General features: G+C 41.2%; 1 protein-coding gene across 1 annotated transcript in view; it reads left to right on the top strand.

Annotated features, from left to right (window-relative positions):
* Nucleotides 1–26,629, top strand: part of LOC100643666 — a 69,849-nt gene extending 43,220 nt beyond the window's left edge. The window contains exons 3-13 of the mRNA XM_003401031.4: nt 9,289–9,444; nt 12,858–13,047; nt 14,330–14,397; nt 15,030–15,194; nt 15,336–15,505; nt 15,631–15,822; nt 16,515–17,111; nt 17,396–17,597; nt 18,054–18,258; nt 18,358–18,487; nt 21,411–26,629. Of these exons, the coding sequence (XP_003401079.2) occupies nt 9,289–9,444; nt 12,858–13,047; nt 14,330–14,397; nt 15,030–15,194; nt 15,336–15,505; nt 15,631–15,822; nt 16,515–17,111; nt 17,396–17,597; nt 18,054–18,258; nt 18,358–18,487; nt 21,411–24,051 (4,716 nt within the window). The 3' untranslated portion in view covers nt 24,052–26,629. The remainder of the gene's footprint in view (nt 1–9,288; nt 9,445–12,857; nt 13,048–14,329; nt 14,398–15,029; nt 15,195–15,335; nt 15,506–15,630; nt 15,823–16,514; nt 17,112–17,395; nt 17,598–18,053; nt 18,259–18,357; nt 18,488–21,410) is intronic.
* Nucleotides 26,630–26,726: the final 97 nt, after the last annotated feature.

Genomic DNA, 26,726 nt, shown 5'->3' with positions numbered 1-26,726 from the left:
AGTAAACTCTTTTCAAGACCAACAGTTTACGATTTATTTAACAATTAAGAATTTATAATGTATCAACGGATTAAACATTTTTGTATCTGCATTTTGTAAATTACAGTTAGAAAAATACGAGTTTCCATAAACACCTACGGTCCACTAATGATCGATGTAAATTTTATGCAAATTTATACTTTTACGAATATACTTAATTACGAAAGTAGATCCTCGATAGAAAATTATTTTACCTATCAAATATTATATCACAGAAGACACTGTCCTTTGGATATTTTATCGATGTTTTCGTGTCGTAAAATTTTGCACCGTCAAATTTCCAATAAATACTTAAAAATCCACTGCCTGCCAATGATATTTGAATGCTCGATTACGAATACCGATGCTGATTTTAACGAATACTACGTGATACCGAAATTTGACCTTTCGGACCTGTTACGCGAAAGCTGCTTAATCGGTAGGAAAAAGCTCGTCGCGCGGAAGTTGCAAAACGGTTGGAAGGAGAGAGAACAAAGATAAACTGTGTGGGTATGTGGATGGTGAAAGCCAGAGTCGGGTGTCTGGTTGATCGAAACATCCACGTGCACCGCACAGTTCGAGAGTTACAGCGATTCCACGTAACACGCGATTCCGGTGCTTCTCGTCGAGCAAAACGATACGCGCGGCTGCAGGTAAACACAGCCAATAGAAGCGAGAAGCAAAGTTTGTCCGATGTTCCGCCGGAGAGAGAGAACTACTTGGATGCGCGTGCACGTTGCCTTGCTGTTTGCCACCAGTTTGAAAACATTAGCATAGACAGCCGAGATAAATAAATCGCCCGGTGCTCAAACATGGCACGCTCTTAGCCGCTTCCGCTTAATCCGTGTGCGCTATGAATCGGTTTGAAAGGATCGCGAAATGCCACGATCCGATAAAAAAGTAGAAGATACGGTCGCGTAAAAATAGGCACCGATTTTATCTATGGAGTTTATGAATCCGCGAAACACGAATGAAAGGCAGATTGAAGAAGTAGACAGGAAGGAAATTGATTTCGAATTTATTCGCTCGTTAAATCTTTATTTGCACGTTAGAATATGTTAAACGTAGTAGCTCGCACTTGTTTCTTGTTACGTGTTATCGGTGTTTAGGACAGAAAAAGAAACGTTGGAATTATACGAGAATTTCGTTAGCGCAATACACGAAGGTGGTGCTACAGTAAAAATAATTAAAATTCCGAACGCTCATTGATCGTCTGGCGATCTCGTTTCCAATATAACGAGCAGAACATTCTTCATAATATTACGATTAATGACGATTTTACGGCCGCGCTATATCGTGTTCATCGATGATACGATATAGACAATTGCCATGGGAAAATCGTTGAAACAGTTTCGGACCGTAACGGGAATACATTTGTAACGGGAGTGGTTGTTTGAAACGGCAATCGGAAAGGCGAAGTGTTAGGATTACTCGAACGGAGCCGAAAGTCGTTTTGCTTTAATTCGATCAAAAGAGAGAGAGAGAGAAAGTATAAGAAAGGGGAAAAGAAGCGAAGAAACGCGTAGAAATTGAGAACGAGGAAACAATCGTAGAACGTGTATATAGTGGCCGAGGCATTAGAAGAATCGCTTCGTTGCCTAATGCTACAGACACTAAAGTAACAGCGATCTCGCGGCGTCAACGAAGTAAGGCAATTGACCTCGTTTCTCGTTATCACAGGGAAGAATGAACGCTATCAGCGCGTCTGTCCGCCGCGACGAATCTAATTTCCTGCTACGTAGGGTCGCTTACCATACGTCGCAACTCGCAGCTGATCTCTTCGCGCCAGCATCATTCGATTCACTGATTACACGCGATCTCGATTTTCCAATGGTTCCCCGGAGAAAACGATCGGATGCGCGAGACTAATTCGTAACGGCTTGTTGATTATGTGGCCCAGCGTAATAGAGAAACCCGATGACTATTTCTATTCCGTGTTCACCGTGGCAATTTCGTTTAATAATAAATATCGATAATAAAGCTATTGATATTCGTGATAACATTTATTAGACTGTCCGAAAAGTGTCTTTCTTCTACAGACACGTGTTTTACAACAACGCATATTTATATAAATATGAAACCTAATCTGTCCAACGTTGTGATCTTTAGTTTGATAGAACAAAATCGACCATACGTAATTCGATAAAATAATATAAATAATATAAATGTTGTGCATTCGTTATTTCCTTATAAAACGAAAGAAACTTTTCGGACAACCTAATATTCTCTGTCACAAGTTGAAGATCTATCTCGTTTCGCGTATTTGACGCCGGAAAGGCAGAAAACCCCAAGGACCACGATGTCATTATTTTCCAAATTGTTTATCGCCGATGTTTTTCTAATTTTATAAGATTATCGAGGCATCAATACGTATTCCTATAAAAGGTTTACGTCTCTTGCCTTAACAGAGAGAGGCAGATGTATAAGAGGATTATTGTCGGCAATTCCGTAGTCGTTGCAAATTGCAGCGGAAATTGCCCTTCGATAGAAAATTCTTCGATAAACCCTTCAACTGTTTTCGCACTCTTTATCGTTTTAACCGCGTGCATGGTTCGACCGAATTTTTAATTCGATCGAATAGATTTTGAGGTATTTTTTATTGTTTAATTTCTCTTATCGCCGTAATCCGATAACTCGATTGTCGCGCCGCGTTTACTGCTGCTACGTAAAATGTATCGCTAGGATAAAAAGCAAGGCAAAGATAACAGGCGATGGAAGGAAATTTCCGGTCGAACGTAATATACAAAAACGTATTCATAGCCATAGAATGGAGGACGCTCTTTGGTTAACTGTCGGTGAATTCTGTTGGTTTATCGAGCTTCGATGATCTCATCGACGATGCAACATGCCAAGAAGAAAGGCGAAAGAGAGAGGCAAACAGAGGTAAAGGCAGATCGTGTATATACTTAGATTCCCTTTATGCGGTTCGTGAGTTTGCAACCGCAAAGGAAAATAGAGTAGTTGCTGTGCCGTAGCGTGTACACTGAAAGCAACGAAACTCTTCGACTAAAAAGTGCATCGATAAGGGAAATTCGCCGTGCTGATGTCGTACGAATCGCGAACATCGATCTAGATTATCTGGAAAATCCTTTCAATTTTTCGAATAACGCACACCATATATACGTATCGAATACTTTCGTAAAGTTAAAGATCCATTGGCAAGCTAAGGGCATTTGCTTCGATGCATTTATACGGAACCATTTCCGTTGGCAAGCTAAACTAGTCCAATCACTTGAAAAATTGATTCTCTACAAATATATGGAAGCGTTTTCACCGAAGCCAAGTTCAAGTGCCTCGAAGGTCCATTTAGCTTGGCCTAGCGCGAGATTGCCTCGTGAACAATTTTTCGTAGATCTTAGGCGCATCGTGCGACACCAGGTCCTCGGGGAGGTCTACCGCGTTCTTCTGAACATCCTTTTCTCGCCTGCTATCGCAAACGAAAGAACACCGATCCCGATCAGCTGTATATCGTGAAATCGACGTCGCGGCTTTTGAAACAGATAGAAAGGGTCCGTGTGTCGAGAACTTTTGCGATTTACCGTGGCGCAGCTTGGATTAGCTTAGTCTCGGTGAATCTCCACTACACACGAGTCAGGGTATTTTCTTTATGGGTTTATCTAAACTACACACACAGGCCTTGGTACTCACGAACAAGGGTGTCTATGTTCGTCCATCCTAAACGAATAACGATAAACTGGTTCGAAGCTATCTCTACGGTCATGGTTTATAGTTATCGATGATTACCAGTCATTGTATCGTAAATGCAAACAACTCGTTGGCAACCTCTTCGCGCGATAATTATCTGCCACCATATAACAACCAGAGGAACAGGTTCGCCTGCAGCGGAACCGGCGAACTATCGGGTAGCTTGCAACTGCGATAAAGAAAAGTGCGCAAAGTGGCCGACTGAAAAACCGAGACCGTTTGCTAGAACACAATGGAAATTTCTTTGTGGATTACGTTAATCATTAGCGGAAGCGTAGAGCGGTCCCTTTGCCCCGGTCCCAGAGGCCTCTAGGACACGGAAACGCCAGTTCCTTCATCCTCTATGTTCTTCTAACCGTCGACCTAGTCGCCGAGGCGAGATTAAAAGATGCCTTTCATCCTATACAGCACCTACAAAGAGCCCCTCTGTACGTTACGTACATTGTGCACGCTCGCTACGAGCTCGTTAACCAACCGAATTTCCAAGAAACCCGTCAGTTCGAATAATTAACGCGTCTTTCGCGTGGCTTATCGCCGTAACAATTAGCAAGCGCCGGCCACGATTCACCTTCGAATTATTTTCGTTAATCCTAACGTTAACCCTCCTCTCTAATTCTTCTCTCGCGTTTAACCACTGCGGTAACCGCATTCGGGATTGCCCACGCTAATTGCAATTCCTCTCGCCACCGGGTGTTTATTTCAAAATTAACGCGATAAATCCGCTTTCGTTATGGCGTGTTTCCTGCCATCGCGGTATCGAATAACGTGCGCTGATATCGACATTTTTCGGTGGTACAATGAAAAATTGCATATTTTGGATTTCCAGGTTTTGTATCGGTAGATCGCGCGCTTTAACGAAACGACGTTCTGCGAATATCTCGGTTCGCTTGTTTAGACCAGGCCTGAGAAAAGAATTAAAAGGTTCAAGAAAAGACCGAGGAAAACGTAATTAAAGATAATCATAATACTGTTTACTAATATCTTCTACACGTTTCAACGATTTATTCTGCGCGTTTTGCTTACGACGAAACGACGAATGCGAATAGTTTGTTGAAACGAACAAAGCCTTGTTATAACGTGTCGCTATCAATTGATACCAAGGTGCCACCAATAAGATAAACGGTACATTGGGGAAGAACGTTGTTATCATTTTGTCATTATACGCTTCGAATAATAAAAATACTCCCGTAGTGTCCTTTGTCCTTTGCGTGGCAGTCAAAGCGTCAAATTATTGCATCACGATTAAGGCGTACAGTTCGACGTTTCACACATTTCTAGATTAAGTTCAGCCTTAGTTTTCAATTAGGCTCGGCTCTTCCTGAATTTCTAAATAATAGTTACGAAACTGTTCGAATACTTGCGGTGCAAATATAACTTGATAATATAATAAACGTAAAATACGCGCATGAAAAGGAATCGATCCAGTCTTTGCCTTCTAAAGGTTAACTGTCGATAAAGCAAGTCGCACGATAAAATAATGAGATATCTTTCCTCGAGCTTAGTTCCAGACGATCGATAAACAGATAAAGACTATTGGTTAACGCTTGCACCACGTTAATCGAAGAAACGAGACATCGCGCGATTAAAATCACATAGCGAGTCGTTAACGCGTTTCAATGATCACACGCTGACTCTGCGATTTACACGGTCCACTATCGCAGTTACGATCGTTATACTCAATTTGAAAAATGTTACACAGCCAACGATTAAAGAAGGTTTTATAGAAATTACGTAACAGGAAATTAAGAAGAATTCACGCATCGGTAGATAGAGTTTGCGCGAAAATACGGACGCAAAGTCAACTCGTTGGTTTGGCAGTTGAACGCTAGATAGTTGAAAGAAGAATCTCGTGGAACCACGTCCTTCGAGGCGGAAACGCTGGAAACAATGGGACGGAACGGCGCTCCTCGTGGCAAAAATACTTTGGCAAAAGGATCGGTCACGAGACCTTCCGTGTTCCCGGCTCGTTTCCTGCAAAACGAGAACGCAATCAAGGACAGCGTTATGGAGGACATTTCGTGGAAACACAGTTCCATGACAATAGTTGGGTGGGCGCGGTGGACGAGACGCGAGGATCAATTTTATGAGAATCTCCACGAAATCTCTCTCTTTAACCAGCTTTTGCGATTTCTCCCTAGGGACTCCTTTTTCCTGCTCCAATAATACAAGTTACCAAGAGGGTTTCCCCTTGGTAATTTCGAAAGAGCTATTTCGTTTCTTTCTTTCGAATTTTTTGCTGTATAAAATATCGTGCCAACTATTTTCACAATCTTCTACTTTCTCCCAGGAAGACCTTTCTCTACCCCAATAATATATAATAATATGTGCTACTAAGGGAATACGCTCCGATGCTTTCAACAAATCGAATTCCTTTCTTTTTTAAAGCTTTGAGTATTTTACCAGAATGTCATACTTACTCTTTATGATTTTTTAGCTTCCTACTTCCCGTTCGTTCAAAATTCCTTCGATGTTGTTTCGACGCTGCGTGATGTCTGCAGGTATTTGGTTTATGCACACGCACGTGCGTTAACTTCCGTAAGTGTCTGTGTATAGGTCAGTCACATATATTCGAGCGCATCGAATATGCACTAATAACAAAATCTACAACCACTTAGTTGCCAACCCAATATTTCTGCAATAAACCTACCGTAGGAATATTTTCGTCTCTTGCACTGCCTTTTTCTTCTTCAAATTTCGTTACATATTCCTCTTTAAATTTATGTTATTCAAACTCTAGCGGCTTGAATTCGAATAAATCGGCCAACCTGAATGAGGCATAGCCGCGTAAAGAGATATTGAGAAAATCGATCCGAGCATTGTTAGTTTTACTTGCTAATGGACCGGTTAAAAACGACCTGCGCCGGCGAGAATCGTGGAAAAGGCCTGACCCGTTTGCACATTAGTTTCTCGATATCGACAGGGAACGAGCACGGGTCATGGCGGTAGAGCAATTGGAATATCGAGAAATGTTTCCCAGATTGGCAATCGGCCAGGTATGGATTGCTAACTGTCCAACGACGATGATAGAATCCACGCCGGTAGAATTCCGTGGATCATCTATCTTCGATCCAGGCTGCATCCTCCGACCGTGCCCGGAATATCTGAAACGTAGCCTGACCTGGGAAAGGGTTTTCATTGCACGCCATGTTGCAAAAAAGAGCACACAAAAAATGAGGATTAAAGTAGGGAGAAAAATTGTAAGAAATTATTTTCGGACCTTTTTTATTTTCCGATTTTTCCAAGCATCTATTATAATTATCCAAGTTGTCTTGTTCTTCAAATTCGGGTTTAAAGCATGTTTTCTTAACGCGTTCTTCGACACCATCAAGTGTGCTAACAAGCTGATTTATTCGACATCGTATTCAAGATCAGTTCGATGTAACACGTATCGAAGCACATACCTGTATTTGTGGATAATTTATTCCCGAACATAAATTTACTATTCCACTTTAATAGAACAAAATGAATTCTTGAATGAAAAACACGAGTTATAATAATTTATTTAAATTTTATACGTTACATTCATGCGTATACAACGCATGCTTTTCCACTGTTTTAGCTTCCTAATTTAAGACCTCTTCGCGTCGCTCGTAGCATCTTTGTTCGTCGTGGTATTCTCATTTTGTTTATGAAAATTATTCATATTCGTTGTAATATCTTCGGAAATATTGAAACGTAAATATAAACGTTCGTTCGTTGTATTTTCACTGTACCTTCCGCGATATCGACCGTCGTAATCGTGGCATTGCTTATTTCCGAAACACGTGCGCTGTATCAAATATCATATCTATATATTCCCTTCGCAATCACCAAGCGAAACGAACAAAAGTACGTAGAATAATTTATCTCGTTTTTCTTGCCACTTCTTTTTTAAAACGTTTTGATTTTCGTAAGACTACTTCCGTTCCATCGGCATGTCAACAATGATAATGCGCGTGTCTTCGATACGAAGATAGGATATTTCCTGTTCGTGGAAAAGTGAGCTGTCACGCATTTCCTATGAATTAAACATGGGATGGATTGGAGCGAGGCACGGTGCAAACAAGATTCGTAAATTCATTTGCCTAGTCGACGCGCGCGTAAACACTCGCCGGAAAAAGCTCGACGCGCCTAGCCCCGTCCAGTCGACTTCGAGCTCCATCGCTGCAGAGAATATAAATTTTTTTAACCGGTCGACTTTTCGCCCCACCTTCGACCGCGAATCGGTCACAAAAAAAAAAAGAAGAAGTTCGAGCATGCAACGGAGATCCGACATTTGACGCTCGTGAATAAAAATCAATTTTCAGTCAGCCGAGGGTCAACTGCGGAGTTACGTTGCGTTAAAAGTATAGGATATTTAAATATTGGAACTTGACAGTTTCTGTCATCTCTATTTCGATGAATAAAATTTAACGCGAGAAGAGTGATCCTTCTATTAGGTTGTCCGAAAAGTGTCTTTCTTTTATAGACGCGTCTTTTATAGCGGTGCATCTTTATACAAACATTTTTTTTTTATTTGGTAAACTTTTTACAATCAATTCTCATCGAAAATCACAAGTAAATTACTTTGGCGTGGTACTGTAACTTGGATTATAAGAGTTTATAGTACGTTTGATTCTAGTTGAATCTAATGCTTAAATCTAAAGGGTATTGTCTTTTTAGTCTGCGGATCTGATCCGTCGTGTCAGGTAATTGGGTAAGGTCGCGATGTATCGTTTCGTTGGTAACATACCAAGGTGCATCTATTAAGAATCTTAGAGTTTTTGATTGGTTCATACAAACGTGAAACCTAATCCGTCGAACGTTGCGATCTTTATTTCGATAAAACAAAATGGATAATACGTAATTCGATAAAATAATATAAAACAGAAAATGTTGCGCATCCGCCGTTTCCTTATGAAACGAAAGAAAATTTTCGGACGACTTAATACTATTCGAAAATTCCATTATCCGCGTATTTTTGCCTACTTGTTAGATCGGATATAGGAAGCCCCGTGTTATATTCTCGCGTGCCGAGAGAGCAAGTTTCACAGTTTGAAAAAATTGCCTAAATTAGCATCAATTACGCGAACTGTTTCTATTGCGTACAAATATAAATAACGGAAAATGTTAATAGCTAGAAAGAGTAATTTATGGAAGATCTGGCGTTACGTGGCGAATTGCGCTCTTTGTTGTACAGGCCGGGGAAATCTGGCTTTTAGAAAGCAAAGTGGCGCATGCAACGTCGAAATAATAGCTTTTTATCGTCGGATCGTTGAATCTAGAGATCGTTAACGGGGGAAAGTATTTTCCGGCTAGGTAAACCGGTCGGTCAGCGATCGAAGCTAATTGGCCCGTTGGCTCGGTTTTCCGGCGGATTCCATTTCCACGCGATCGCGATGTGTTTCTTCTTTTATCTCGATCCCGGTAGCTCTCGACGTCGTGCCGCGCAACAGGTGCATAATGTCGAACTTTGAAGCGATTATAATGCGTTCGAATACCGATTCGAAGAAGTTTTATCGCGTGTTCACGCGGAAACGCGCGGTTTCGCGATAGGAAAATGCGCTTTGCCATTACGCTAACTTGTCCTTGCCGTTTTGCTTCCAGGATGTCGAACACGCTGACGTGCTGACGGTGGCTTTCGAACTAGACGGTGTGCAACGTGTCCTAGACCTGAGATTGAACACCGATCTAATACCGGTTGGATATCAGCAGCGTCATCAGCATCGAGGCACGTACGTGGTGCACACACCCTCGAAAGTGGTAAGTGTAGTTCTCCTATGTTTCACGCTTTTCTATACAGTTCCAGATCATCCTAGCTCCACCGAACACTTTTAATGTCTTTCAGTTTTTTTTCTTTTTTTTTTTTTTAATTAAACTTGAAAGGCGTGAAACGTAATAATGGAGTTCGTCTAATCGCCACGTTGATTCGCGTTCCTTTTCTTTGCCTTCCACTTCAGCTTGTATCTTTGCAATTTGCTTCGTATACACTACCGTGTCATATATTTCGCTAAACATTCTGAATTCTTATCTCGAAATCGGCTAATGCGATGCTCGAGGATAATTGCACGGCTGATGTTATCAGGCTGCAGATACTTTCGACGATATCCGAGCCAGGTGAATCGTCTGAACCACAGGGAACGTATATAATATCCTTGGATATTATATAATGATAATTATGATAAATCAAATAAATATCCATAGATCAAATAAAATAAATCAGACGAATCAAGTAATTGCTACGTACAAGTAATAACTTTTGGACAACTGAAAACAATTTGCGATATACGTGACATTGTAAAAGTAAGCAGAATCTCGAGAAGTATCCCGTTGGAGCTTGCGAATCACGGATTGAGCGTCCATTCATCCGCAAAAAGTAGTTTCTGTCGAATGGCAAGCAGACACGATTAATCGACTCTTCGATACGTTGAATCGGCTCGAGAGGATTGGAAGAGATAATTAAGGGCGAACTATGTACAACCGAATTTCAAGGAACGTTGCTGGAAACGAGATCGTTGGCCAAGTATACAGGTGCAAAGAATGTTGGAATCGATAACGCTGACTCACTGTCCAACCATACGGGACGCCCTGCTATAGACGGACACGGTTTCGAGAGTATCGATCACTCTTAAATAACGTTGACGAGTAGCGTGCACGGCATAAGCGAACCCGAACATTGCTCACGCTTGTTCTTTCTTTAAACGTTAAACATTTAACTAATCTTCACGACGGAGCTGTCTACTCGACGATCGTGTTCGTTTAGGGACAGCTCGGCACGATGATATATATTTCACGATGTTTCCATATGAAATCGACCTTTTTATCGTTTATCAGTGAAGCGCGTATTTCTATGGAAATTTATATTTTTATGGGCGCGATAAAAGAGACAGAAGTTAAAGATTCGTTTTACCTATTAGAAGTCGTAACGAATATTCTACCGTAGGTATGCGATATAGTTTTGTCGTATATCGTATGCATTTTTGCTTCTTCGGATTTTGCACGAATGCGTAAAAATCTGTCGGTTCATCTGTCGGCCTTTGATACGATCGATCTCGTCGATAAACATTCACCGTGGCCATTGCCTGAGTGTAAAAAATGTTTGTCTAAAATAGGATATTTCGTTAGAATGATCGAGTAAAATCGTTTGGTTGCCTTTATAATGGTTTCTGGTGCAAACGGCGCATTACCAAAAATCGTAAAAAGAAAGGAACGTTTTCTCGAGGTAAGTTTCCTATTCGTTCATTTCGAAGAGAGCCGTAACTCTGCCAGTTCCGTTAGGATCGCGTTCGCCCCGTGAATCACGCGAGGAAAATAACGGCCTTTCCTCGATATACGATGCGCGGAAAGGAAGAAAAATGGCTGTCGACATTTTTTAACGATTCAAACACCCGACATTGATATAAATTTTTTATCGTGTCGCGTTATTTACGGTTAATGAACGGGAATAAAACATCGGTCGGCCGCGTATCGTCGAGTTCGTTGCGCCGCCTGTTTTCGTCCGTTCCACGTTTTATGCAATTGAATAAATGAATTGGCACGTCCAGTTGCCTCTGTCTCTCTCTTTCTCTCTCTCTTGCACTCTATGGTTTTATTTGCCCTCGCAGTCGCGGCCAAACGGACGAGCTAATTTCGGTCGTTTAAATGGGGGAAATTCTGCGAATTCAACTAGTTAGAACGCTCTTCAGAGGTTTCGCACTCGAAACGCCAGTAATTATAGCCCTTTGTTCTTGTCTCGCTTCTCCACCCCCTCTCGCGTTGCAAAAAGAAACTTTGGCGAAATTACGTTTGCGTTGGATAAAATTTCGCTTTTCGGAAATCCAGATTTTCCCCCGAGAGAGGAGACGCGAGTCAACCTACGCTACTCTACGTAAGAATCTAGAGACTTTGATCGATTTTTAGCAATAGTACACCCGTCTCTCGATTTACGCGCGGTATCCGTTCCACATGGATTCGTTTTACGCGAATGAAAATCGTATAAATAACGTCTGTCAGTGCGAAAGAAAAGATAGCGCGACGTAATGTACTTTTATCCTTATCGCATACAGCACTGACGCGAGTAGCCGCGTAAATTAAGATCGCGCGTAAAAACTGCCGCGTAAAGAAAAGACTGGCGTAAATGAAGCGCCGCGTAAATTAAAGGACCAGTGTACGTGCATTTCCGATGTGTACGAGCGAAGGATAAACTGGTATTTGGGAGCTACACCTGCGATCTTTGTATCGTGAAATCAGTAAATTGTCTTTTAAAAAACGTAGCGACGATATATTTTACTATTTATTATATCTAGTACCACGTTCGTAGCAAACGCGTATTAAATAATTTAAATATCGCTGATCGCGCCGACGCTTTTTAATCCGACTTACGATGCAATGAAAAAATGAAAAAATTTGAGGATAAAGAGTTTATCGAGAGAGAAAATAATTCTGTGACCTGGCAGTTGCGCACACCGGTTTTGTTATTCCATGTGGATTTTCAAAAACCAATTAACGCTATTATACGTAACCGTGACGATTATAAAAAGTGAAATCATCGCAATTATATTATCCGCGCAATTTTGTAATTGAAATACGACTGGTCGAAAATAGGCAGACATCCGGATGCTTTTGCACGGCAGCAGCCCGATAATTTCATGATAATCGCCCGATAAATCACTTTTCCGCGAGAGGCACGTTCCCGATGACGCTTGCTCTTGGAATCGCGCGCGCGCGGCGAATTCTTGTTTGGAAAGTGGAGATACAAAAGGAAAAGGAAAAAATGGCTGGTCCAATGGGAATCTGGGCCAACTATATTTGTACCGGTCGGACGCACGGCTGAACACTGCACGTCCGGGATATTCGTCCGGACCGACGAATGGGAATCCTTCTTAGGCGGCGGTCTAACTTTTCTCCTTTACTTCCTGCATCGCTAAAATGTAACGCCCGCGTCAACTTCCATTCCTTTCTTCGGCCCCTTTCTAGTCTCAGCCTCTTGCCCGTCGTCGTTGACAAAACTTTGACTGAAATTCTTATCCGTTCGCATTTGCATCGCAGATCTTTTTATCGCGACGATCCTTTGTAAACGGTAGCCGGAAGTTGCCAGCTAACTCCGAGTCGTCCGTACCAATTCCAGAGTTTGAACAGTCGCGGAAAATCGACGAGGGCCGACACTAACGAAATCGATGTTCCATTGAAATTCGCAGGAACTATGCCACTATCAAGGTAGCGTTCGTGACGTTCCTGGTTCTTGGGTAGCGGTGTCTACGTGCAGAGGGCTGCGTGGTGTCGTTTTCGATGGCGAGAACCTGCACCACATCCACCCGGAACAAGAATCCTTGGACTCGCAGCATTACGTCTACAAGCACAGCGATCTGGTTGCCAATCATACTTGTGGTAATTATCGCAATCTTAATGTAATTTTAATGGTAGATGAAAATGATGGATGATAGGCGAATGACGAAATTCATGTCCATTACGTACATTCCCGTTCGCAAGTACTAAGATACTTCTAGAGAAAAGAGAACAAACCTGGCAAACTATCAGGGATGCATGTACGTATGTAGGCACACATACATATAGATATATATATATATGCTACCGCACGTGTATAAGTATTTGCACGTTCTCAAATAATAGGAAATGTTTAAAACTCACTTCGAATAAAGCTGTTTAATCTAAGCATCGCCTCTGGTCTTACCTCGGGCAACGATATGTAGTTGATCGATAATGCCAAAAACAATAGTCGACGTTAATTAGTTTAAGCAAAGAAGCTATAATCGAAGGTGGATGAAAGTCGCTTGTGTTGAAACGTCTTAAAGTTAAATGACTCGAGGCGTCTATCCAGCGTTAAAAGATCTTAGAACGTTTGGAACGTATGTTTCCAGTCGCGCTCTAAAACTTTATAAAGGATTTTGTAAATTAATAATAAATATCGTAAATAAATTTCAGCTATTTATTAGAGACAACTATGGAATATTCTATCGATGCAGGTGTATCCCCTGTTTCAGTTTCGATTTAGCTGAACGTTCGATCCTAGTTAGGGCAAGAAACAGAGAATTGACAATAGAAAAACATTGTTCTATCGTTACGTCGAAAATGTAAGAGAAACGTGAACACTTTGATCGAGTTACGCCAAGTGTACAAATACTTACGCACGGTAGTGTACGTAGACGTACATATACGTCACCGAACAGACAATACGTTGGACATTTCGGTTCTACGTAACGGTAATTCAGAGTAAAAGGTTCTTCCTAACCGTTTTAAAATCCGAAACGTCGATATTACGACACTTTCCAAGCCTGTTCGCGATATATTTCAGCTCGTCGCTGATCAACGACAAGGAATGTTGCGAGAATTTCGCGAATTCGTAACACGGATATCTTAAACTTCCTCCATACCATATCCTCGTATCCTTCGATGCTTGTCCTTCCTAGCTCTCGATAGGAAGTCTCACGGATGATGAGACCGGTTCGATCTAGAGCTACGTTAGCCTGGTTCGTCGCAGCGCACGCGCTCCTTTCCTGGCCTGGAGGACCTGTCTCGCTAAGACTGGTCTCTCCTTAACTGTCTTAACGAATGTAGGAGCAAGATTCTGCCGGCTCCCTCCTCTCTTTGTCCTTAACTTTACCAAGAATCCGAGACCGAGACGATGATCTTAGTTTTTTGTTCGGTACAGGTTACGAAGGAACGCCGCACCATGTTCTCGGCTATGAACACCGCGGGATCGTCAACAGAGCCACGAGGGTAAGATACGTTGTTCTAAGTTCTGTTGTTCTGATCATAGGATTACTTTGGTTTTTTTAGAACATTCGCGAATACTCTTGATCTTCGCACACTCGTGTCGAATTGATTCTTCTTCTTCTCTGTTGTTTTTCTTTCATTTTCTTTTTGCTTTTTCTTCAACTGTACAAGTAGCTTTATCGGCGATAAATTGTTAGCACACTTACTGATATTAACGGTTTTCGCTGTTTTTATTTTCTATTTATTTTATTGTAAATCTATCGTCATAGCTCGTAACGTGTAAAATGGTAAATAAGATATAATCTGTTAAAGTTTGCCAGTAGTAGAACATTGTAACCAACAATGTTCCAATACTTAGGAAACGTAGTTTAACTGTTAGACGCTCGATCAATGTAACTTCCTGGGTAATTGGTCATTTTCACTGGAAAATTACTTGTTTGTACCATCATTGCGAAAATTTCTGAAGATACGTAACTTTGTGTCGATAGTATCCTTAGAACATTGAAAATCCTTCTCTCGATAGAAGCGAATGAAAGCTCGATTGGAAGATAAAAGATTCGAATTATTGTAGCTGCAAGATCGGCTGAATCGTTGTACTCTCGTTTAATATCTCGAATTGAATTTTTTTCTTCCAGCACAAGAGAGCGGCCGAAGCGATTCGAGGACCCTACAACGCTAACAGGCATTCCCGATACGTAGAGTTGGTCCTCGTAATCGATAAAAAGGAATACATCGCTCTCGACGAGAACGTGGACAAGGTTTATCAACATTGCAAGGATATCGCGAACATTATCAATGCAGTTAGTACAGCCTTTTTGAATATTTGAATTTTTCAAATGAATACGCGAACATTGTCAGACGCGTACTTACATACGGGCGATGGTATAGATTTTTACTAAAATAACGTGTCGATTATAAAACGAGAATCCATCGTGTTTCAGTTGTACATGCCACTGAACATATTCATCGCGTTAGTCGGGGTGCAAGTTTGGTCTGACGCGGATGAAATAGCGCTGTCTCCAAACGGGGACACCACCCTCTCGAATTTCCTTCGGTACAGGAGGGAGAAGCTGGTCCAGGACATGCCGAACGATAACGCCCAGCTGTTGACGTAAGCCAGAAACGAAAATATTTTTTAACCACATGCTTCGAAAGCTGCTGTCAAAAATATAAAATAAGACCCAAGCTGTACATGCGTATCATATATATTTGTAAAAATATAAAATATATTTTTAGCCGAATCACTTTCGAAGGAGGCGTGGTTGGAAAAGCGCTTAAGGGACCAATATGCACGTACGAATTCTCCGGTGGTGTCTCGATGGATCATTCGAACGTCGTGGGATTAGTAGCAGCTACCGTCGCTCATGAAATGGGTCACAATTTCGGTATGGAACACGACTCGGCTGATTGCGAGTGTCCGGAAGAAAAGTGAGTTCATTTCAATTGTTATTTACCGTTTGGTTTTGTTTAAAAATCTACTTTGTGTATTTTGTATATTTTTGCATACCGTCAACTTACGTTCCACGTATTCTTGTAGCTTTAAATTTCCTACGAAACATAAACATCGACAGCCTGTTACCGCTCCGCAAGAAGAGTTGTCTTCTGCTTGTTCTTTGAATTCAGAAGCCGCAACTTCGCTTTTTATTTCTTTAGTTTCATCAAATAAATACACGATCAGAATGAAATTCTCTTTCGTTTTCGAGGAACGAACGACCTGCTCTTAAGGCGACATAAATAATAGTAAATTCCAAAGTAAATTTTCAAGCGTTCGTAACATCGCTCTCTGTACTTTTCAATTTACGCAGTTGACCAATGGCTCGTATGTTGAAACGTGGTCAATTTTCTTTTATTCCGCGAACTGTACGTTAGAGCGAGTAACGTGGCAACGACGCCAATGGATGTCAACAGCGATAGAAAAATTTAAATAAAAAGGAACGAGTCAATCAGACAATGAGTATGGTATAGTTGGTGTTCGAATCTCGTGATCCCACGGTCTTTCGTCGGTCCTCTGTGAAACAAGGCCATCGATCTGCATTCGCAGGATGGCGTCATTACGATTACCGTCATTTTCGCTAGAGTAACATCGGGGTCTAAACACGCTCGATTGCATCTGATTACAGATGCATCATGGCATCGTCGAGCGGCTCGTCGGGACCAACGCACTGGTCCACTTGTTCTCTGGAGCATCTGGCTCTGGCGTTCGAGCACGGCATGGATTATTGTTTGAGGAACAAACCGCAGAAACTGTTCGATAGCCCGATTTGTGGTAACGGGTTCGTGGAACCCGGAGAACAGTGCGACTGTGGCCTGAAAGAGAACTGCGACAATCCCTGTTGCAACGTGACCACCTGCATGTTGCATAGTAATGCGAGCTGCGCCACCGGCGAATGTTGCGATTTAAAAACTTGCAGACCGAAATCAGCGGGCACCGAATGCAGAAGCGCCGAGCACGAATGCGATTTGCCGGAATATTGCACTGGCCAGAGCGAATATTGTCCCGTGGACGTGTTTAAGATGGACGGTGAACCATGCAGCATGGGAAAAGCGTTCTGCTACCAGGGCTCTTGCAGAACTCATAATGACCAATGTAAGCTGCTATGGGGACCTACTGGAACCTCTTCCGACGCACAGTGCTATGACATGAACAATAAAGGCACGAAGCATGGCAATTGTGGCTACAATCGAATCGAGTCTAGCTACGTCAAGTGTACCGACGAGTAAGACAAGATGATTTTTCTTTGCTCCAGTTTTTGGTAGAATTGTGTTACGTTCTTCGTTAAAATGTCTTATTTATTTACTTTGGAGATGGAAGAAAAGCGAGGTCCGTTCTCTTTTAAAACACAAGTGGTACGGAAGAGGAAAAAGAAAAACATAATATGACTACGCTTTTCTTGTGACTCGAAACGAAATAAATAAGATATCTGTATAGAATGTCTGTAAGTAAGGAAGAGAGTATAGACTGTATCGGTAATAATGAAACTTGGTTTCTCCTTTATTTTAGAAATCTTTTGTGTGGAATGCTACATTGTAAGCACTTGAACGAAAGACTAGAATTCGGTATGGAATCCGTGGCGATTCTCAGCCATTCGTTTATCAACACCGGAGGGAAGATCATACCCTGTCGTTCGGCTATTGTGGACTTAGGATTGAATCAGGTGGACCCTGGTCTCTCTCCAGATGGCGCAAAGTGTGCACCTGGAAAGGTAATAGAGAACTTATAACACGACGAGCAATTTTATATAAAAGTAACAAAATAACTAATATTATGAAAATGAATACCTCCAAAATATTTAGGGATGTACAGACGGCAAAGGCATGTATTTAAGCCCTAAATCCAAGAACAATTTTTATGATATGAAACCATCTGACGATGTATCGAATCCAAAATTAGTCTCCTACAAAAGACAAAAGATGTGACTTGTTACATTTCTCCCCTCTATTTCTCATATATAAGAACATATCTCGTACATGTAATAACAATATTTGTAATTACAATAGCATTGCAAAATGTCTGTTACTAGCAAACGTTCAATCCAGATAAAAGAAAGTTTAAATAGCAGAGGATTGGAATATCGAAGCGTAGTAAAAGTTCGGCTACCAAAGACTCTACTATAAAATATTTTCCAACGTGAATTGTAAATTTCGTGATTTCGATTTAGATGTGCGTGAATCAGAAATGTATGCCGGTAGCCGATTTGCGTGCTTCCGTATCCGGAGGGAAAGCATGTCCTAATAATTGCGGAGGCAACGGAGTGTGCAATAGTCTCGGCCATTGTCATTGCAATCGTGGCTTCCGGCCACCTGATTGCACTCAACCTGGCGTGGGCGGTTCCGAGGACAGCGGTCCGGCGGAGGATCCGAACGGTGAATCAATTTTATTCGATTTATCGCGACCGAGCACAATATCGTCGGACCTTACCACCCATGAAAACTAATTTGTTTCGTATCGTATATTTGTTACAGCGAGGAGCGACTTCATAATGGCCCTGTACATTATCTTTTTGGGGATCGTACCGATGATCGCTCTGTCCTCGTTCGGTATTTGGTACGTGAGAAATCCTGGCCAGCACTGGAAGAAGAGCATGATGTCAACGTACGTATCTAGTCTCGACCGTGTTACAGAGAAATGCAAACCGCATGCCTTTTCGTCGCGCGGTGCTCGCAGGGCGAATTCGAGTCACAGGCTCGGTAAAAACTTTTACGAAAGGGTGGTCATTTTCTTTTCGCCTCGACAAGAGAATTCTCGTAACTCGGATAGAATATTTACGATCAGCGACAATCTGCCGCCGAAAGAGAAGCTTCAGATAACTAAAACCGATCTGATATCAACTACTAACCCAGACGCTATTAACTGCAGCAACAGCATCGCGAAGAGAAAGTCGATGTTGCTTAGCAATATGGATCAGAGTGTGAGTAATAAGAAACCCGACATCTCTGAATCCGATCAATCTGCTCAGCCTTCGTCCGTAGAAGGTCAGGCAAGGAAAAATTCCATTAGGACGGAATTAGGCACGAAAATAGCGGAACGTATTCAGCAAATGCAGAAAAAGCCCACGAAGAATATCAAAGGGCTCACGCTTAAAACGGAAGTAAAGTTCGAGCATTTAAACGAAAGCTCAAGTGGTGGTAGTGTTGGCGTTACGCCAAAGACAGGTGAACCGTTGCTGCCCGATGGGAAACCATATTCGAAGGCACCTGCACCCTTCTATAACAAAAAACCGCCACCCCCACCGGCCCCAGCGCAAAGTTTAAAGCCAAAGATTTGATCTTTTTCCTATAACTTGCGGAACCCCGTTGAAAATCTTCTTTCAAATTTTCTTAAACCTTATTACGTAGATGTAGCCCTTTATCTTTTTTTTTTTTTCTCCCCACTTTACTATATTCACGCATAGTATAGAATATATCTTTTAGTGCGAAGGTCGCAGCAAAATTTTCTCATAAAAGCTATGACCTTTGCATTATGCAGTACAGGGTTGAGAATAGCGGTGGCGGTTAATGCAATTTAATTCTTATCGTTGTCTAAACGACTTTAAGAAGTACGCTGTGATTTTTATGTTGTAACTGTTCTGTTGTGGCAAACAACGAATACTCTATTCTACTCGCAGAGCTTCTTCCTTTAAGGATTTATGTATTTAATTTGTCAAATCTCCGGGCACCGCGCAACTCGTAAGAAAAAGTCCTGCCGTGGCACGTTTGCTGTGCACATTTTTAACGTTATTCCAATTATATTTTTATAAATAATATAGTCGAACGAAAGGATATAATTTTTTTATTTGTAACGTAAATATCGAAGCGAATAGATATTTCGCGTGTAAGTGATTTATTTATTCATTTGGAGACTATAGAGGAAGAACACGATAAGACAAGAATGTCGTCAAACAATACCGAATTATCTTTTCCTTTGGTTTTCCAATTAGACATTTTTCCGTCCGGTTTTTCGTACTCTTCAACGTTTAGATAATATCGCTGCTTATACTATTCAAATATTAAAGACATTAAAGTATTTAAAATATTATTTGCCTGACTAATTAGGTGTCTGATTTTCATAAAACTTTTGGTCAGTTTCACAGTTACTTTAAGATATTCCTTACGCGCACATGTTTGAATCTAATAAGATCGATTTCATTTTCAATTATTCATTGTCACAAGGTAACGTAAAAATCAGACAATCAGAGAGGTATACTTATCGTGTTTTTCTTTTCTGTAATCTTCGCTTACTATTGTTATTTCATGCTCAAGCAATGATACATACATAAGTTAATAAATAAAAGTATATATGACGTAATATAATTTTCAACTATTATATGTAAATGCATTTAAAGGACGCATATTACGTCATGTGGTAGTATTACCAAAAACTGGGTGATAATAAAATAGAACGAAAACGGCTCTCTACTGACTCGATCAACGTGAATAAGCATCTATGGCTAGTCGTTGGCCTAATTATTTATTCGATTAATACCTTGACGAATGGAAAAATCACGTTCCAGGGAAAAGTTGAGAACCGTGATTTAGAGCATGCATAGAAAATGAATGTTATACGAGCATGAGCATGTGTGAGTTTCTCTTCGATGGCTTTTGCATTTTAAGATTACTGAGCGGCTCACTTACAATGGAGTCGATAAATCAGTATTAACGGGGTGATTCAACATTCGTAATGATTCCCGATTGAATAACTTACATATAACAGAGCTCGACGTTTGATTACTTTTTGAAAATCATTCAAATCGTTCAAGTATATTTTCAATATCCTAAAGATAAAAATCACACGGGGAAAACACGAGAAGCTGTTTTTCGTTGACTTTCTGATTTTCATGCCGCTTGACGACTCAAACATAATATTTGAACGTGATGCATATAATTGAGATGGAACATCTGTCGAATGTAAAGACATAAGACTTTTAAGACGAGGTAATAAATCTAGGAAAGTTTGTAAAAAGAAGAAAAAAAGAAATTCGAGAGCATATCTAAAGAAAATATTAAATTTAAAGACGAGCACATATCTAATCCAAAAAGGAAGAAAAAAGATAGGCTGTGGGTTGATTGGAGAATGCAATGAATCTTAAAATGGCTCTCCTGCCATGGTAAAAAGCAGAAAGTATGACTTAAAATACTCTTGCCTCGTCGTCCTCGTATCGAAATTGCTCATACTTGAAACGGATCAATTGTATAAGTTTATTGAATAAACGTAGTGTTTCATACAAAATCTACAGAATTTTCTTATGTAATCAAGAATTTCCTTCCTCCAGAGGGCTTGCTACTAACACTTTAATCTTTGACTAACTTTCCCTGCAACTTTCTCGCGGTTTGCATGCGTCCGAAAGATTTCTGGATCTGAATGACTGCGTTTGTTGCGCACGAGTTTGTTTCCTTGTCTAAAGCCGCATGTGTCGATTGCATGGTTCCGCGATCAGGCTACGAAATTTCTAAGAAATCGGAACCTTGGTTTGGTTGCTGTAGCATGTGCTTTGAACACCTCGATTCCCTCCAGCTTACGATTGTGCTTAAAATTTCAGGACCGATCGTGGCCACAACGGACTGTCCATCAAAACGATCGATCGTTCCAGTCCCTTGCCTCGTAACATCGAAACGATCGATTCTAGTCTCAGTCAGGATCCAGCGTGCGCGAGTTTGTTGCCGAAAGCGGATACCGACGAGCGTTACAACAATAATTTGTTCGGCCAGTTCAAAGGTTTCACGATCACGCCGATAAAAAATCAACCGAAGAGCCCCGAGCCGACTAAGCCAGCACCTCCTCCGCCCACGATTCCAACTGTAGCTATTAAGACTAACATCAAGACAGTTCCCAAGTGCAATCCAGCGCGCAGTTCGCTGCTCAGTTCCACTAGCAGTTTCAACGAGGTGCAGTCAACCGCGCCAATTCTGCCTCCACTGAATCCAGGATGTACAGCTCGTCCTCTGATCAGCAGCCCGGTATTGGCTGCAACTACGTGCACATCGGTGGAGCTAGTGGCTCCTAAAATTTCTAACAAGTCTACTATAGACGGTCCAACGAGACCAGCACCGGCTCCGCCGATCTCCGCCGACGTCCAAAAGCCACAGAGACCAAGCAGTACACCTTTGACCAATTTACTGGTGCCAGAGGCTGAAAAGAAGCCAGAGAAGGGCAGCACTTTGAACAGAATCGCCTCGATGCTTCGACCCAATTCTGGTATCATGAAAGGTAGCCTGCAGATGTCACAGAAGGACGAGAAGACAACGAATTCTCTGCCCAGAATACACCATCATAAAGCGAACAAAGTGATAGATAAAGAAATTTTGAGAAACTTGGAGATTTCCAATCCCATCCCTCAAAAAGAGATTGAAATTCCTACACCAGCGATTCCTGTGATCCCCGCGGCCGACGCGGAGAAAAAGAACGTCGTGTTGCGCGCCCAGTCCATGAGAGACAGCAAGATCACTCCGAGACCTGCGATTCAGACGTTCGGATCGATGCGACAGACGACACCGGTTAAAAGACCCACCAGCATCCCTGCGAGCACAAGGCCTACGGCTCCTCCGCCGGGACCTCCTATTCCTACAACGACGGACAAAATGAACGAAAGTGGCAAGATCCCTGGACTGCCTGGATATCAGACACCGCAAGTGAAGAACCCGCAGAAGATCGTGGACAACGCGTACGACGATTGCATGAACCTCGTCAGCGAGTCGTCGCTGACCAAAATAACGGAAGAGTCACCCACCAACGACAATATATACGCGGTCATAGAGGAGACTCTGCCTGAGAAGAGCAGGAAGAACATGGAATCGGAGAAACAGATCGACAACGAATACAAATTACCGAAACGCGTCGATCCCACGGCCAATTCCGGCGGATTGGAAACGATGGGCCTGTTGTCGGAGATCGTGTCGGAGATATCAAACAGAAACTTTGATTCCATATATTCCACCGCTACTTTGGCCAGAAAAGCGCAAGAGAACGAGGGTGCGTCGAAAAATACCGAGGACTTGGGTTACAACAATTCTCTTGGCACTTACATGAACTCGAGTCACTACAAATCGCCGGGCAGCATTTATTCCAATTCCGCGTCTGGAAAGTTTAACTCGTCCAGTTCCACGACGAGCTCGGGTTACCTGAATCCATCAGCGTTAAACGTGCCGCAACAGGAGCCCGAGAAAATTGCCGACGCTAACAAGCCTAACAAAGGGAAACTGTTGTCGCTGAATCTAGCGAATCCGAATCTAAACGACGAGATATCGAAGGAACTGGGGATGAAAAGCACAACAGAGGAGACGGGGCCTCGAAAACCGATCATGTCGATGAAGAGTCGACCGACTCAACGAACTGTTACTCACTCGAAAAGCGACGAAGGGACAAACGACGGCAAAGAGCCGTTGAAACCGCCTCTTGGAAGAACGAAGACTCCGCCGAACATCGCGAAAGGTTCGATCACGAAGGACGCGAACTCCGGCGCCAGACAAGCTGTGGACACCGCATCCAAGTCTAAACAGTATTCTGACAGTAGTTTAAAGAAGCAGGGTTCGAATGCGAGCGTGGACTCAACCGGGCAAAATTCGGATACAAAGGGTGGCAATGCGAATCAGTCGAACGGTAGCCTAGAGAAGCAGGATTCTCACACGAACGTTAATAGATTATCTCTGAAAACTGTGCCTTGTAGTCCTAAGGATAACGGGGGAAAGTTTAACAGTCCGGACTTAGTGTCGAGCTGTTCAAATTCTAATCAAATCAGTACAAAGTCGCCGGACGTTGTAGGAAACAATGCAAAGCTTAACTTTCAGTCGAAAAACGTTCAGAAAACGCCGACGTTATCGCGAGGCAGTACTACGAAAGCACCCGCCACCCCTATTAAGCCATTGAACATTGCGTCCAAGGGAACTAGTCTCGCGGAGAAAAAGAAATCTCCGACTGGTAACACGAGCGTGACTAAATCGTTATCCGCTAAGGAATCGGCTACCAAAAGCGCACAATCAAAGCCGAGTCAAAAGACGGAGACGAAAGATTCAGGGGCGAAGACGAACCCGGTGCAAAGAGCAGCGAGCAGTAAATCGAACGTGGCCTCCCTTCAACAGAAGTTCGAGGCAAATAAGAACGTTAACGCGCCAAGAACGATACCCAATGTACATAAAACACAACGTACAGTCGGCAAGACTGAAACTTCGGGTGTTAAGAAATAAGCGGTCAGAGCACACTTGCACAGTAATATACCGACTAATAATATTAGTAAATTGACAAGTCACACGTTATAGGATGTAAACTTATCTTGTATCGTTTTATAATTCTCCATCAAATAAGGTAATCAGATATTTTGTAATTGAAGACTACAGAGAACAAACATGATAAGTCTATAGGAAATCTGTATGTTATCACGACTAATCCTATATTATCAAAACTTTTTTTTTTTATTATTATTATTATTATTATTATTTAGAAATTGTACGTGTCGATTCTGGAATATGTTAAAAGTATTATTTGTCATTCCATTAGTTATTCGATTGATTTTGTACGGAACTTGTTGGTTTTTTCGTTACCATCAAGTAAATACCATCAAAATACCATCAAGTGATGTTAAAATATGCTTATCATGTTTTCTCGTGTGGCCTTTGACTTGTCAGATTTATTTGGAAAATTTCATTAGCAACTTGTTAATATTGTTCAAACGTATTTATTGGTAGTGGCAACTTGTAACTTGTAGCTTGTAAAATTTCACTAATGGTTTAACTGTGCAAGACAGCTCGGATGGACGAATAGGTGGCCAATCATAAAAAAGAAGTATGTAGGATTTATTTAAAATATTCTAGTCTATCGATCATTGGATGAAAACTTATGAATACTTCTGTTCAAATATTTCTACGATATTATTTTATTTAAATGACCAGCCACGAAGAAGTGGAGTCGTAATAGTACAATGATCAACTGTTCGTTCGGGAAACCGAATGAAAGAATTGGTTGATCGAAAGCCACGCTAACTTGTATTTACTGTCAGAATACTGAAATTAGGTTGTACCGACCGCGAGACGCGCGACGCAATATTATCGCTGTAAATAGTAGTTACTTAAAAATTCTAATATTTTTTGTAGAAATTATCCATTATATCGTAATATTCGGATGTACGCGAAACATTAACGATCGTCGAGGATATTTATCTTAAGAGCATTTTGTAAAACGAAATGAACAGAATAAGCAACAATTATTTTCAAAAGTTTCGCTCGATGCCGCAAAAGGAACGCGTAAGAAATTATATTGAACTCTGTGATATACATGTAACGAGAGGTAATACAGAAACATCGTATCGTACATTATTATAAGTAGCAGATTATAGATGCGACCAAATCTATCATTTTATAATATCGTCTCACGCGAAGAAAAAGAAAACATTGTGAAACTTCGAGAATATAAGAAATTTTCAAGAGGACAAAGATTAGTTTCGAAAGGAAAACCATATCCAAGAAAGATAAAAAAAAAGAAAAATAGAAGAAGAAACTCTATGGAACAGTAGCTCTTTCCAAAGACTAACTAAGCGTCGTCGTTAAAGTCTGTTTCCGCGAATGCGATCGTACCTTCGAGATTCTAATGCGAATCAAAATTTAGGCGCGATTTAGCTAACAGAGCTTAAACGGTAGTGTCTGCTAGGGTTTTAACGCTGTGTTCGAAAACGAGGCAGAATTTCTTCTACGATAAAAAAGTACATTAGAGTACAATGGTAGAGATATTTCGTTCAATGCATCACCGCCACTACGATTGTTCTTTTACTTTCGCACGAATTCTTTGCATATTATAGTAAGATACTAAGAAATTCGGACGTTGCTGTTCGATCGCTAATTACTTAGCATCGTTAAATACGCAAAGACTAAGGAGGAAATATTTATTTGACTGATCGATGTAAATATGTTTATAATGTAATAGGTATAAGTAACATTTTGTACAATGTACCTTCGTGCTCGCTAAGTTATAATTCGCGAACTATCTTTAAACGCATACATGCGACTTCAGCATTTAGCTTCTTCACGGTGTCTCGTTCGATCTGCTGTAAAGCGTAAAACAGTTCTCCTGTATAAAGAAGAACCAAAAAAAAAAAAAAAAAAAAAAAATAAAATAATACGACGGAAGAAAAGGTTTTATTGAACGATATGGTTGTAGCGTGTTTGTGCATTTATTATTTTAACACAGCTATCTTTCGCTATGTACGTTTCTCGTGTATAAGGTTGTTCGCTTGTACGTCGCTTGCGATGTTTTAATTTATACAGTTCCTATGTACAGTCGCCTCGATGTATTAATTAAAGCATTTTAGGGACCGCAACTTAAGTTCAATAAAGCTTTTCGATGGCTATTATTCGTTCGGGCATCGTTTATAGTCGTTTATCGCTTCTCTTTTTCTTTCCACGCAATGATGTCGTATGTATGGCTCCAGTGTAAAGACAATCAGACGTTTTGCACGGCATACGACTGTAAAATAGAAAATAACACCCTTCGACAGAAACTTGGCCATAACTGATAGATAAGATTATCATACTTAGGCGTACGATTCCTTTTTTACATACAACGTTTAGATTTGTTAAACGAAATTGTTTACTAAAGATGACTTTCAGCTAGAGTTAACAGACATCGTTGCATTATCCGTTTAATACCAAAGATAAGTTACGTTCCACGTGTTAAAGGGCCAAGATGTACGTTATCGTAACTACTTAAACGTTGTCTCATAACTTGTACATTTCCTAATGCATAGTAACGTTACAATAAATTCTTTATTCCATGCATGCGTTTTATCTGTCATTAACGACGGACCAATAAAGAGGTAGGTGATTATACTATAATAATAAAATCGCACAACCTGTGTATGCCTACAAGCGTT

Source organism: Bombus terrestris, chromosome 15 (genome assembly GCF_910591885.1).
Source record: "Bombus terrestris chromosome 15, iyBomTerr1.2, whole genome shotgun sequence".
Taxonomy (NCBI): Eukaryota; Metazoa; Arthropoda; class Insecta; order Hymenoptera; family Apidae; genus Bombus; species Bombus terrestris.
Note: the sequence above shows the minus strand (reverse complement) of the source record. Positions and strands in the feature narration are given on the sequence as shown.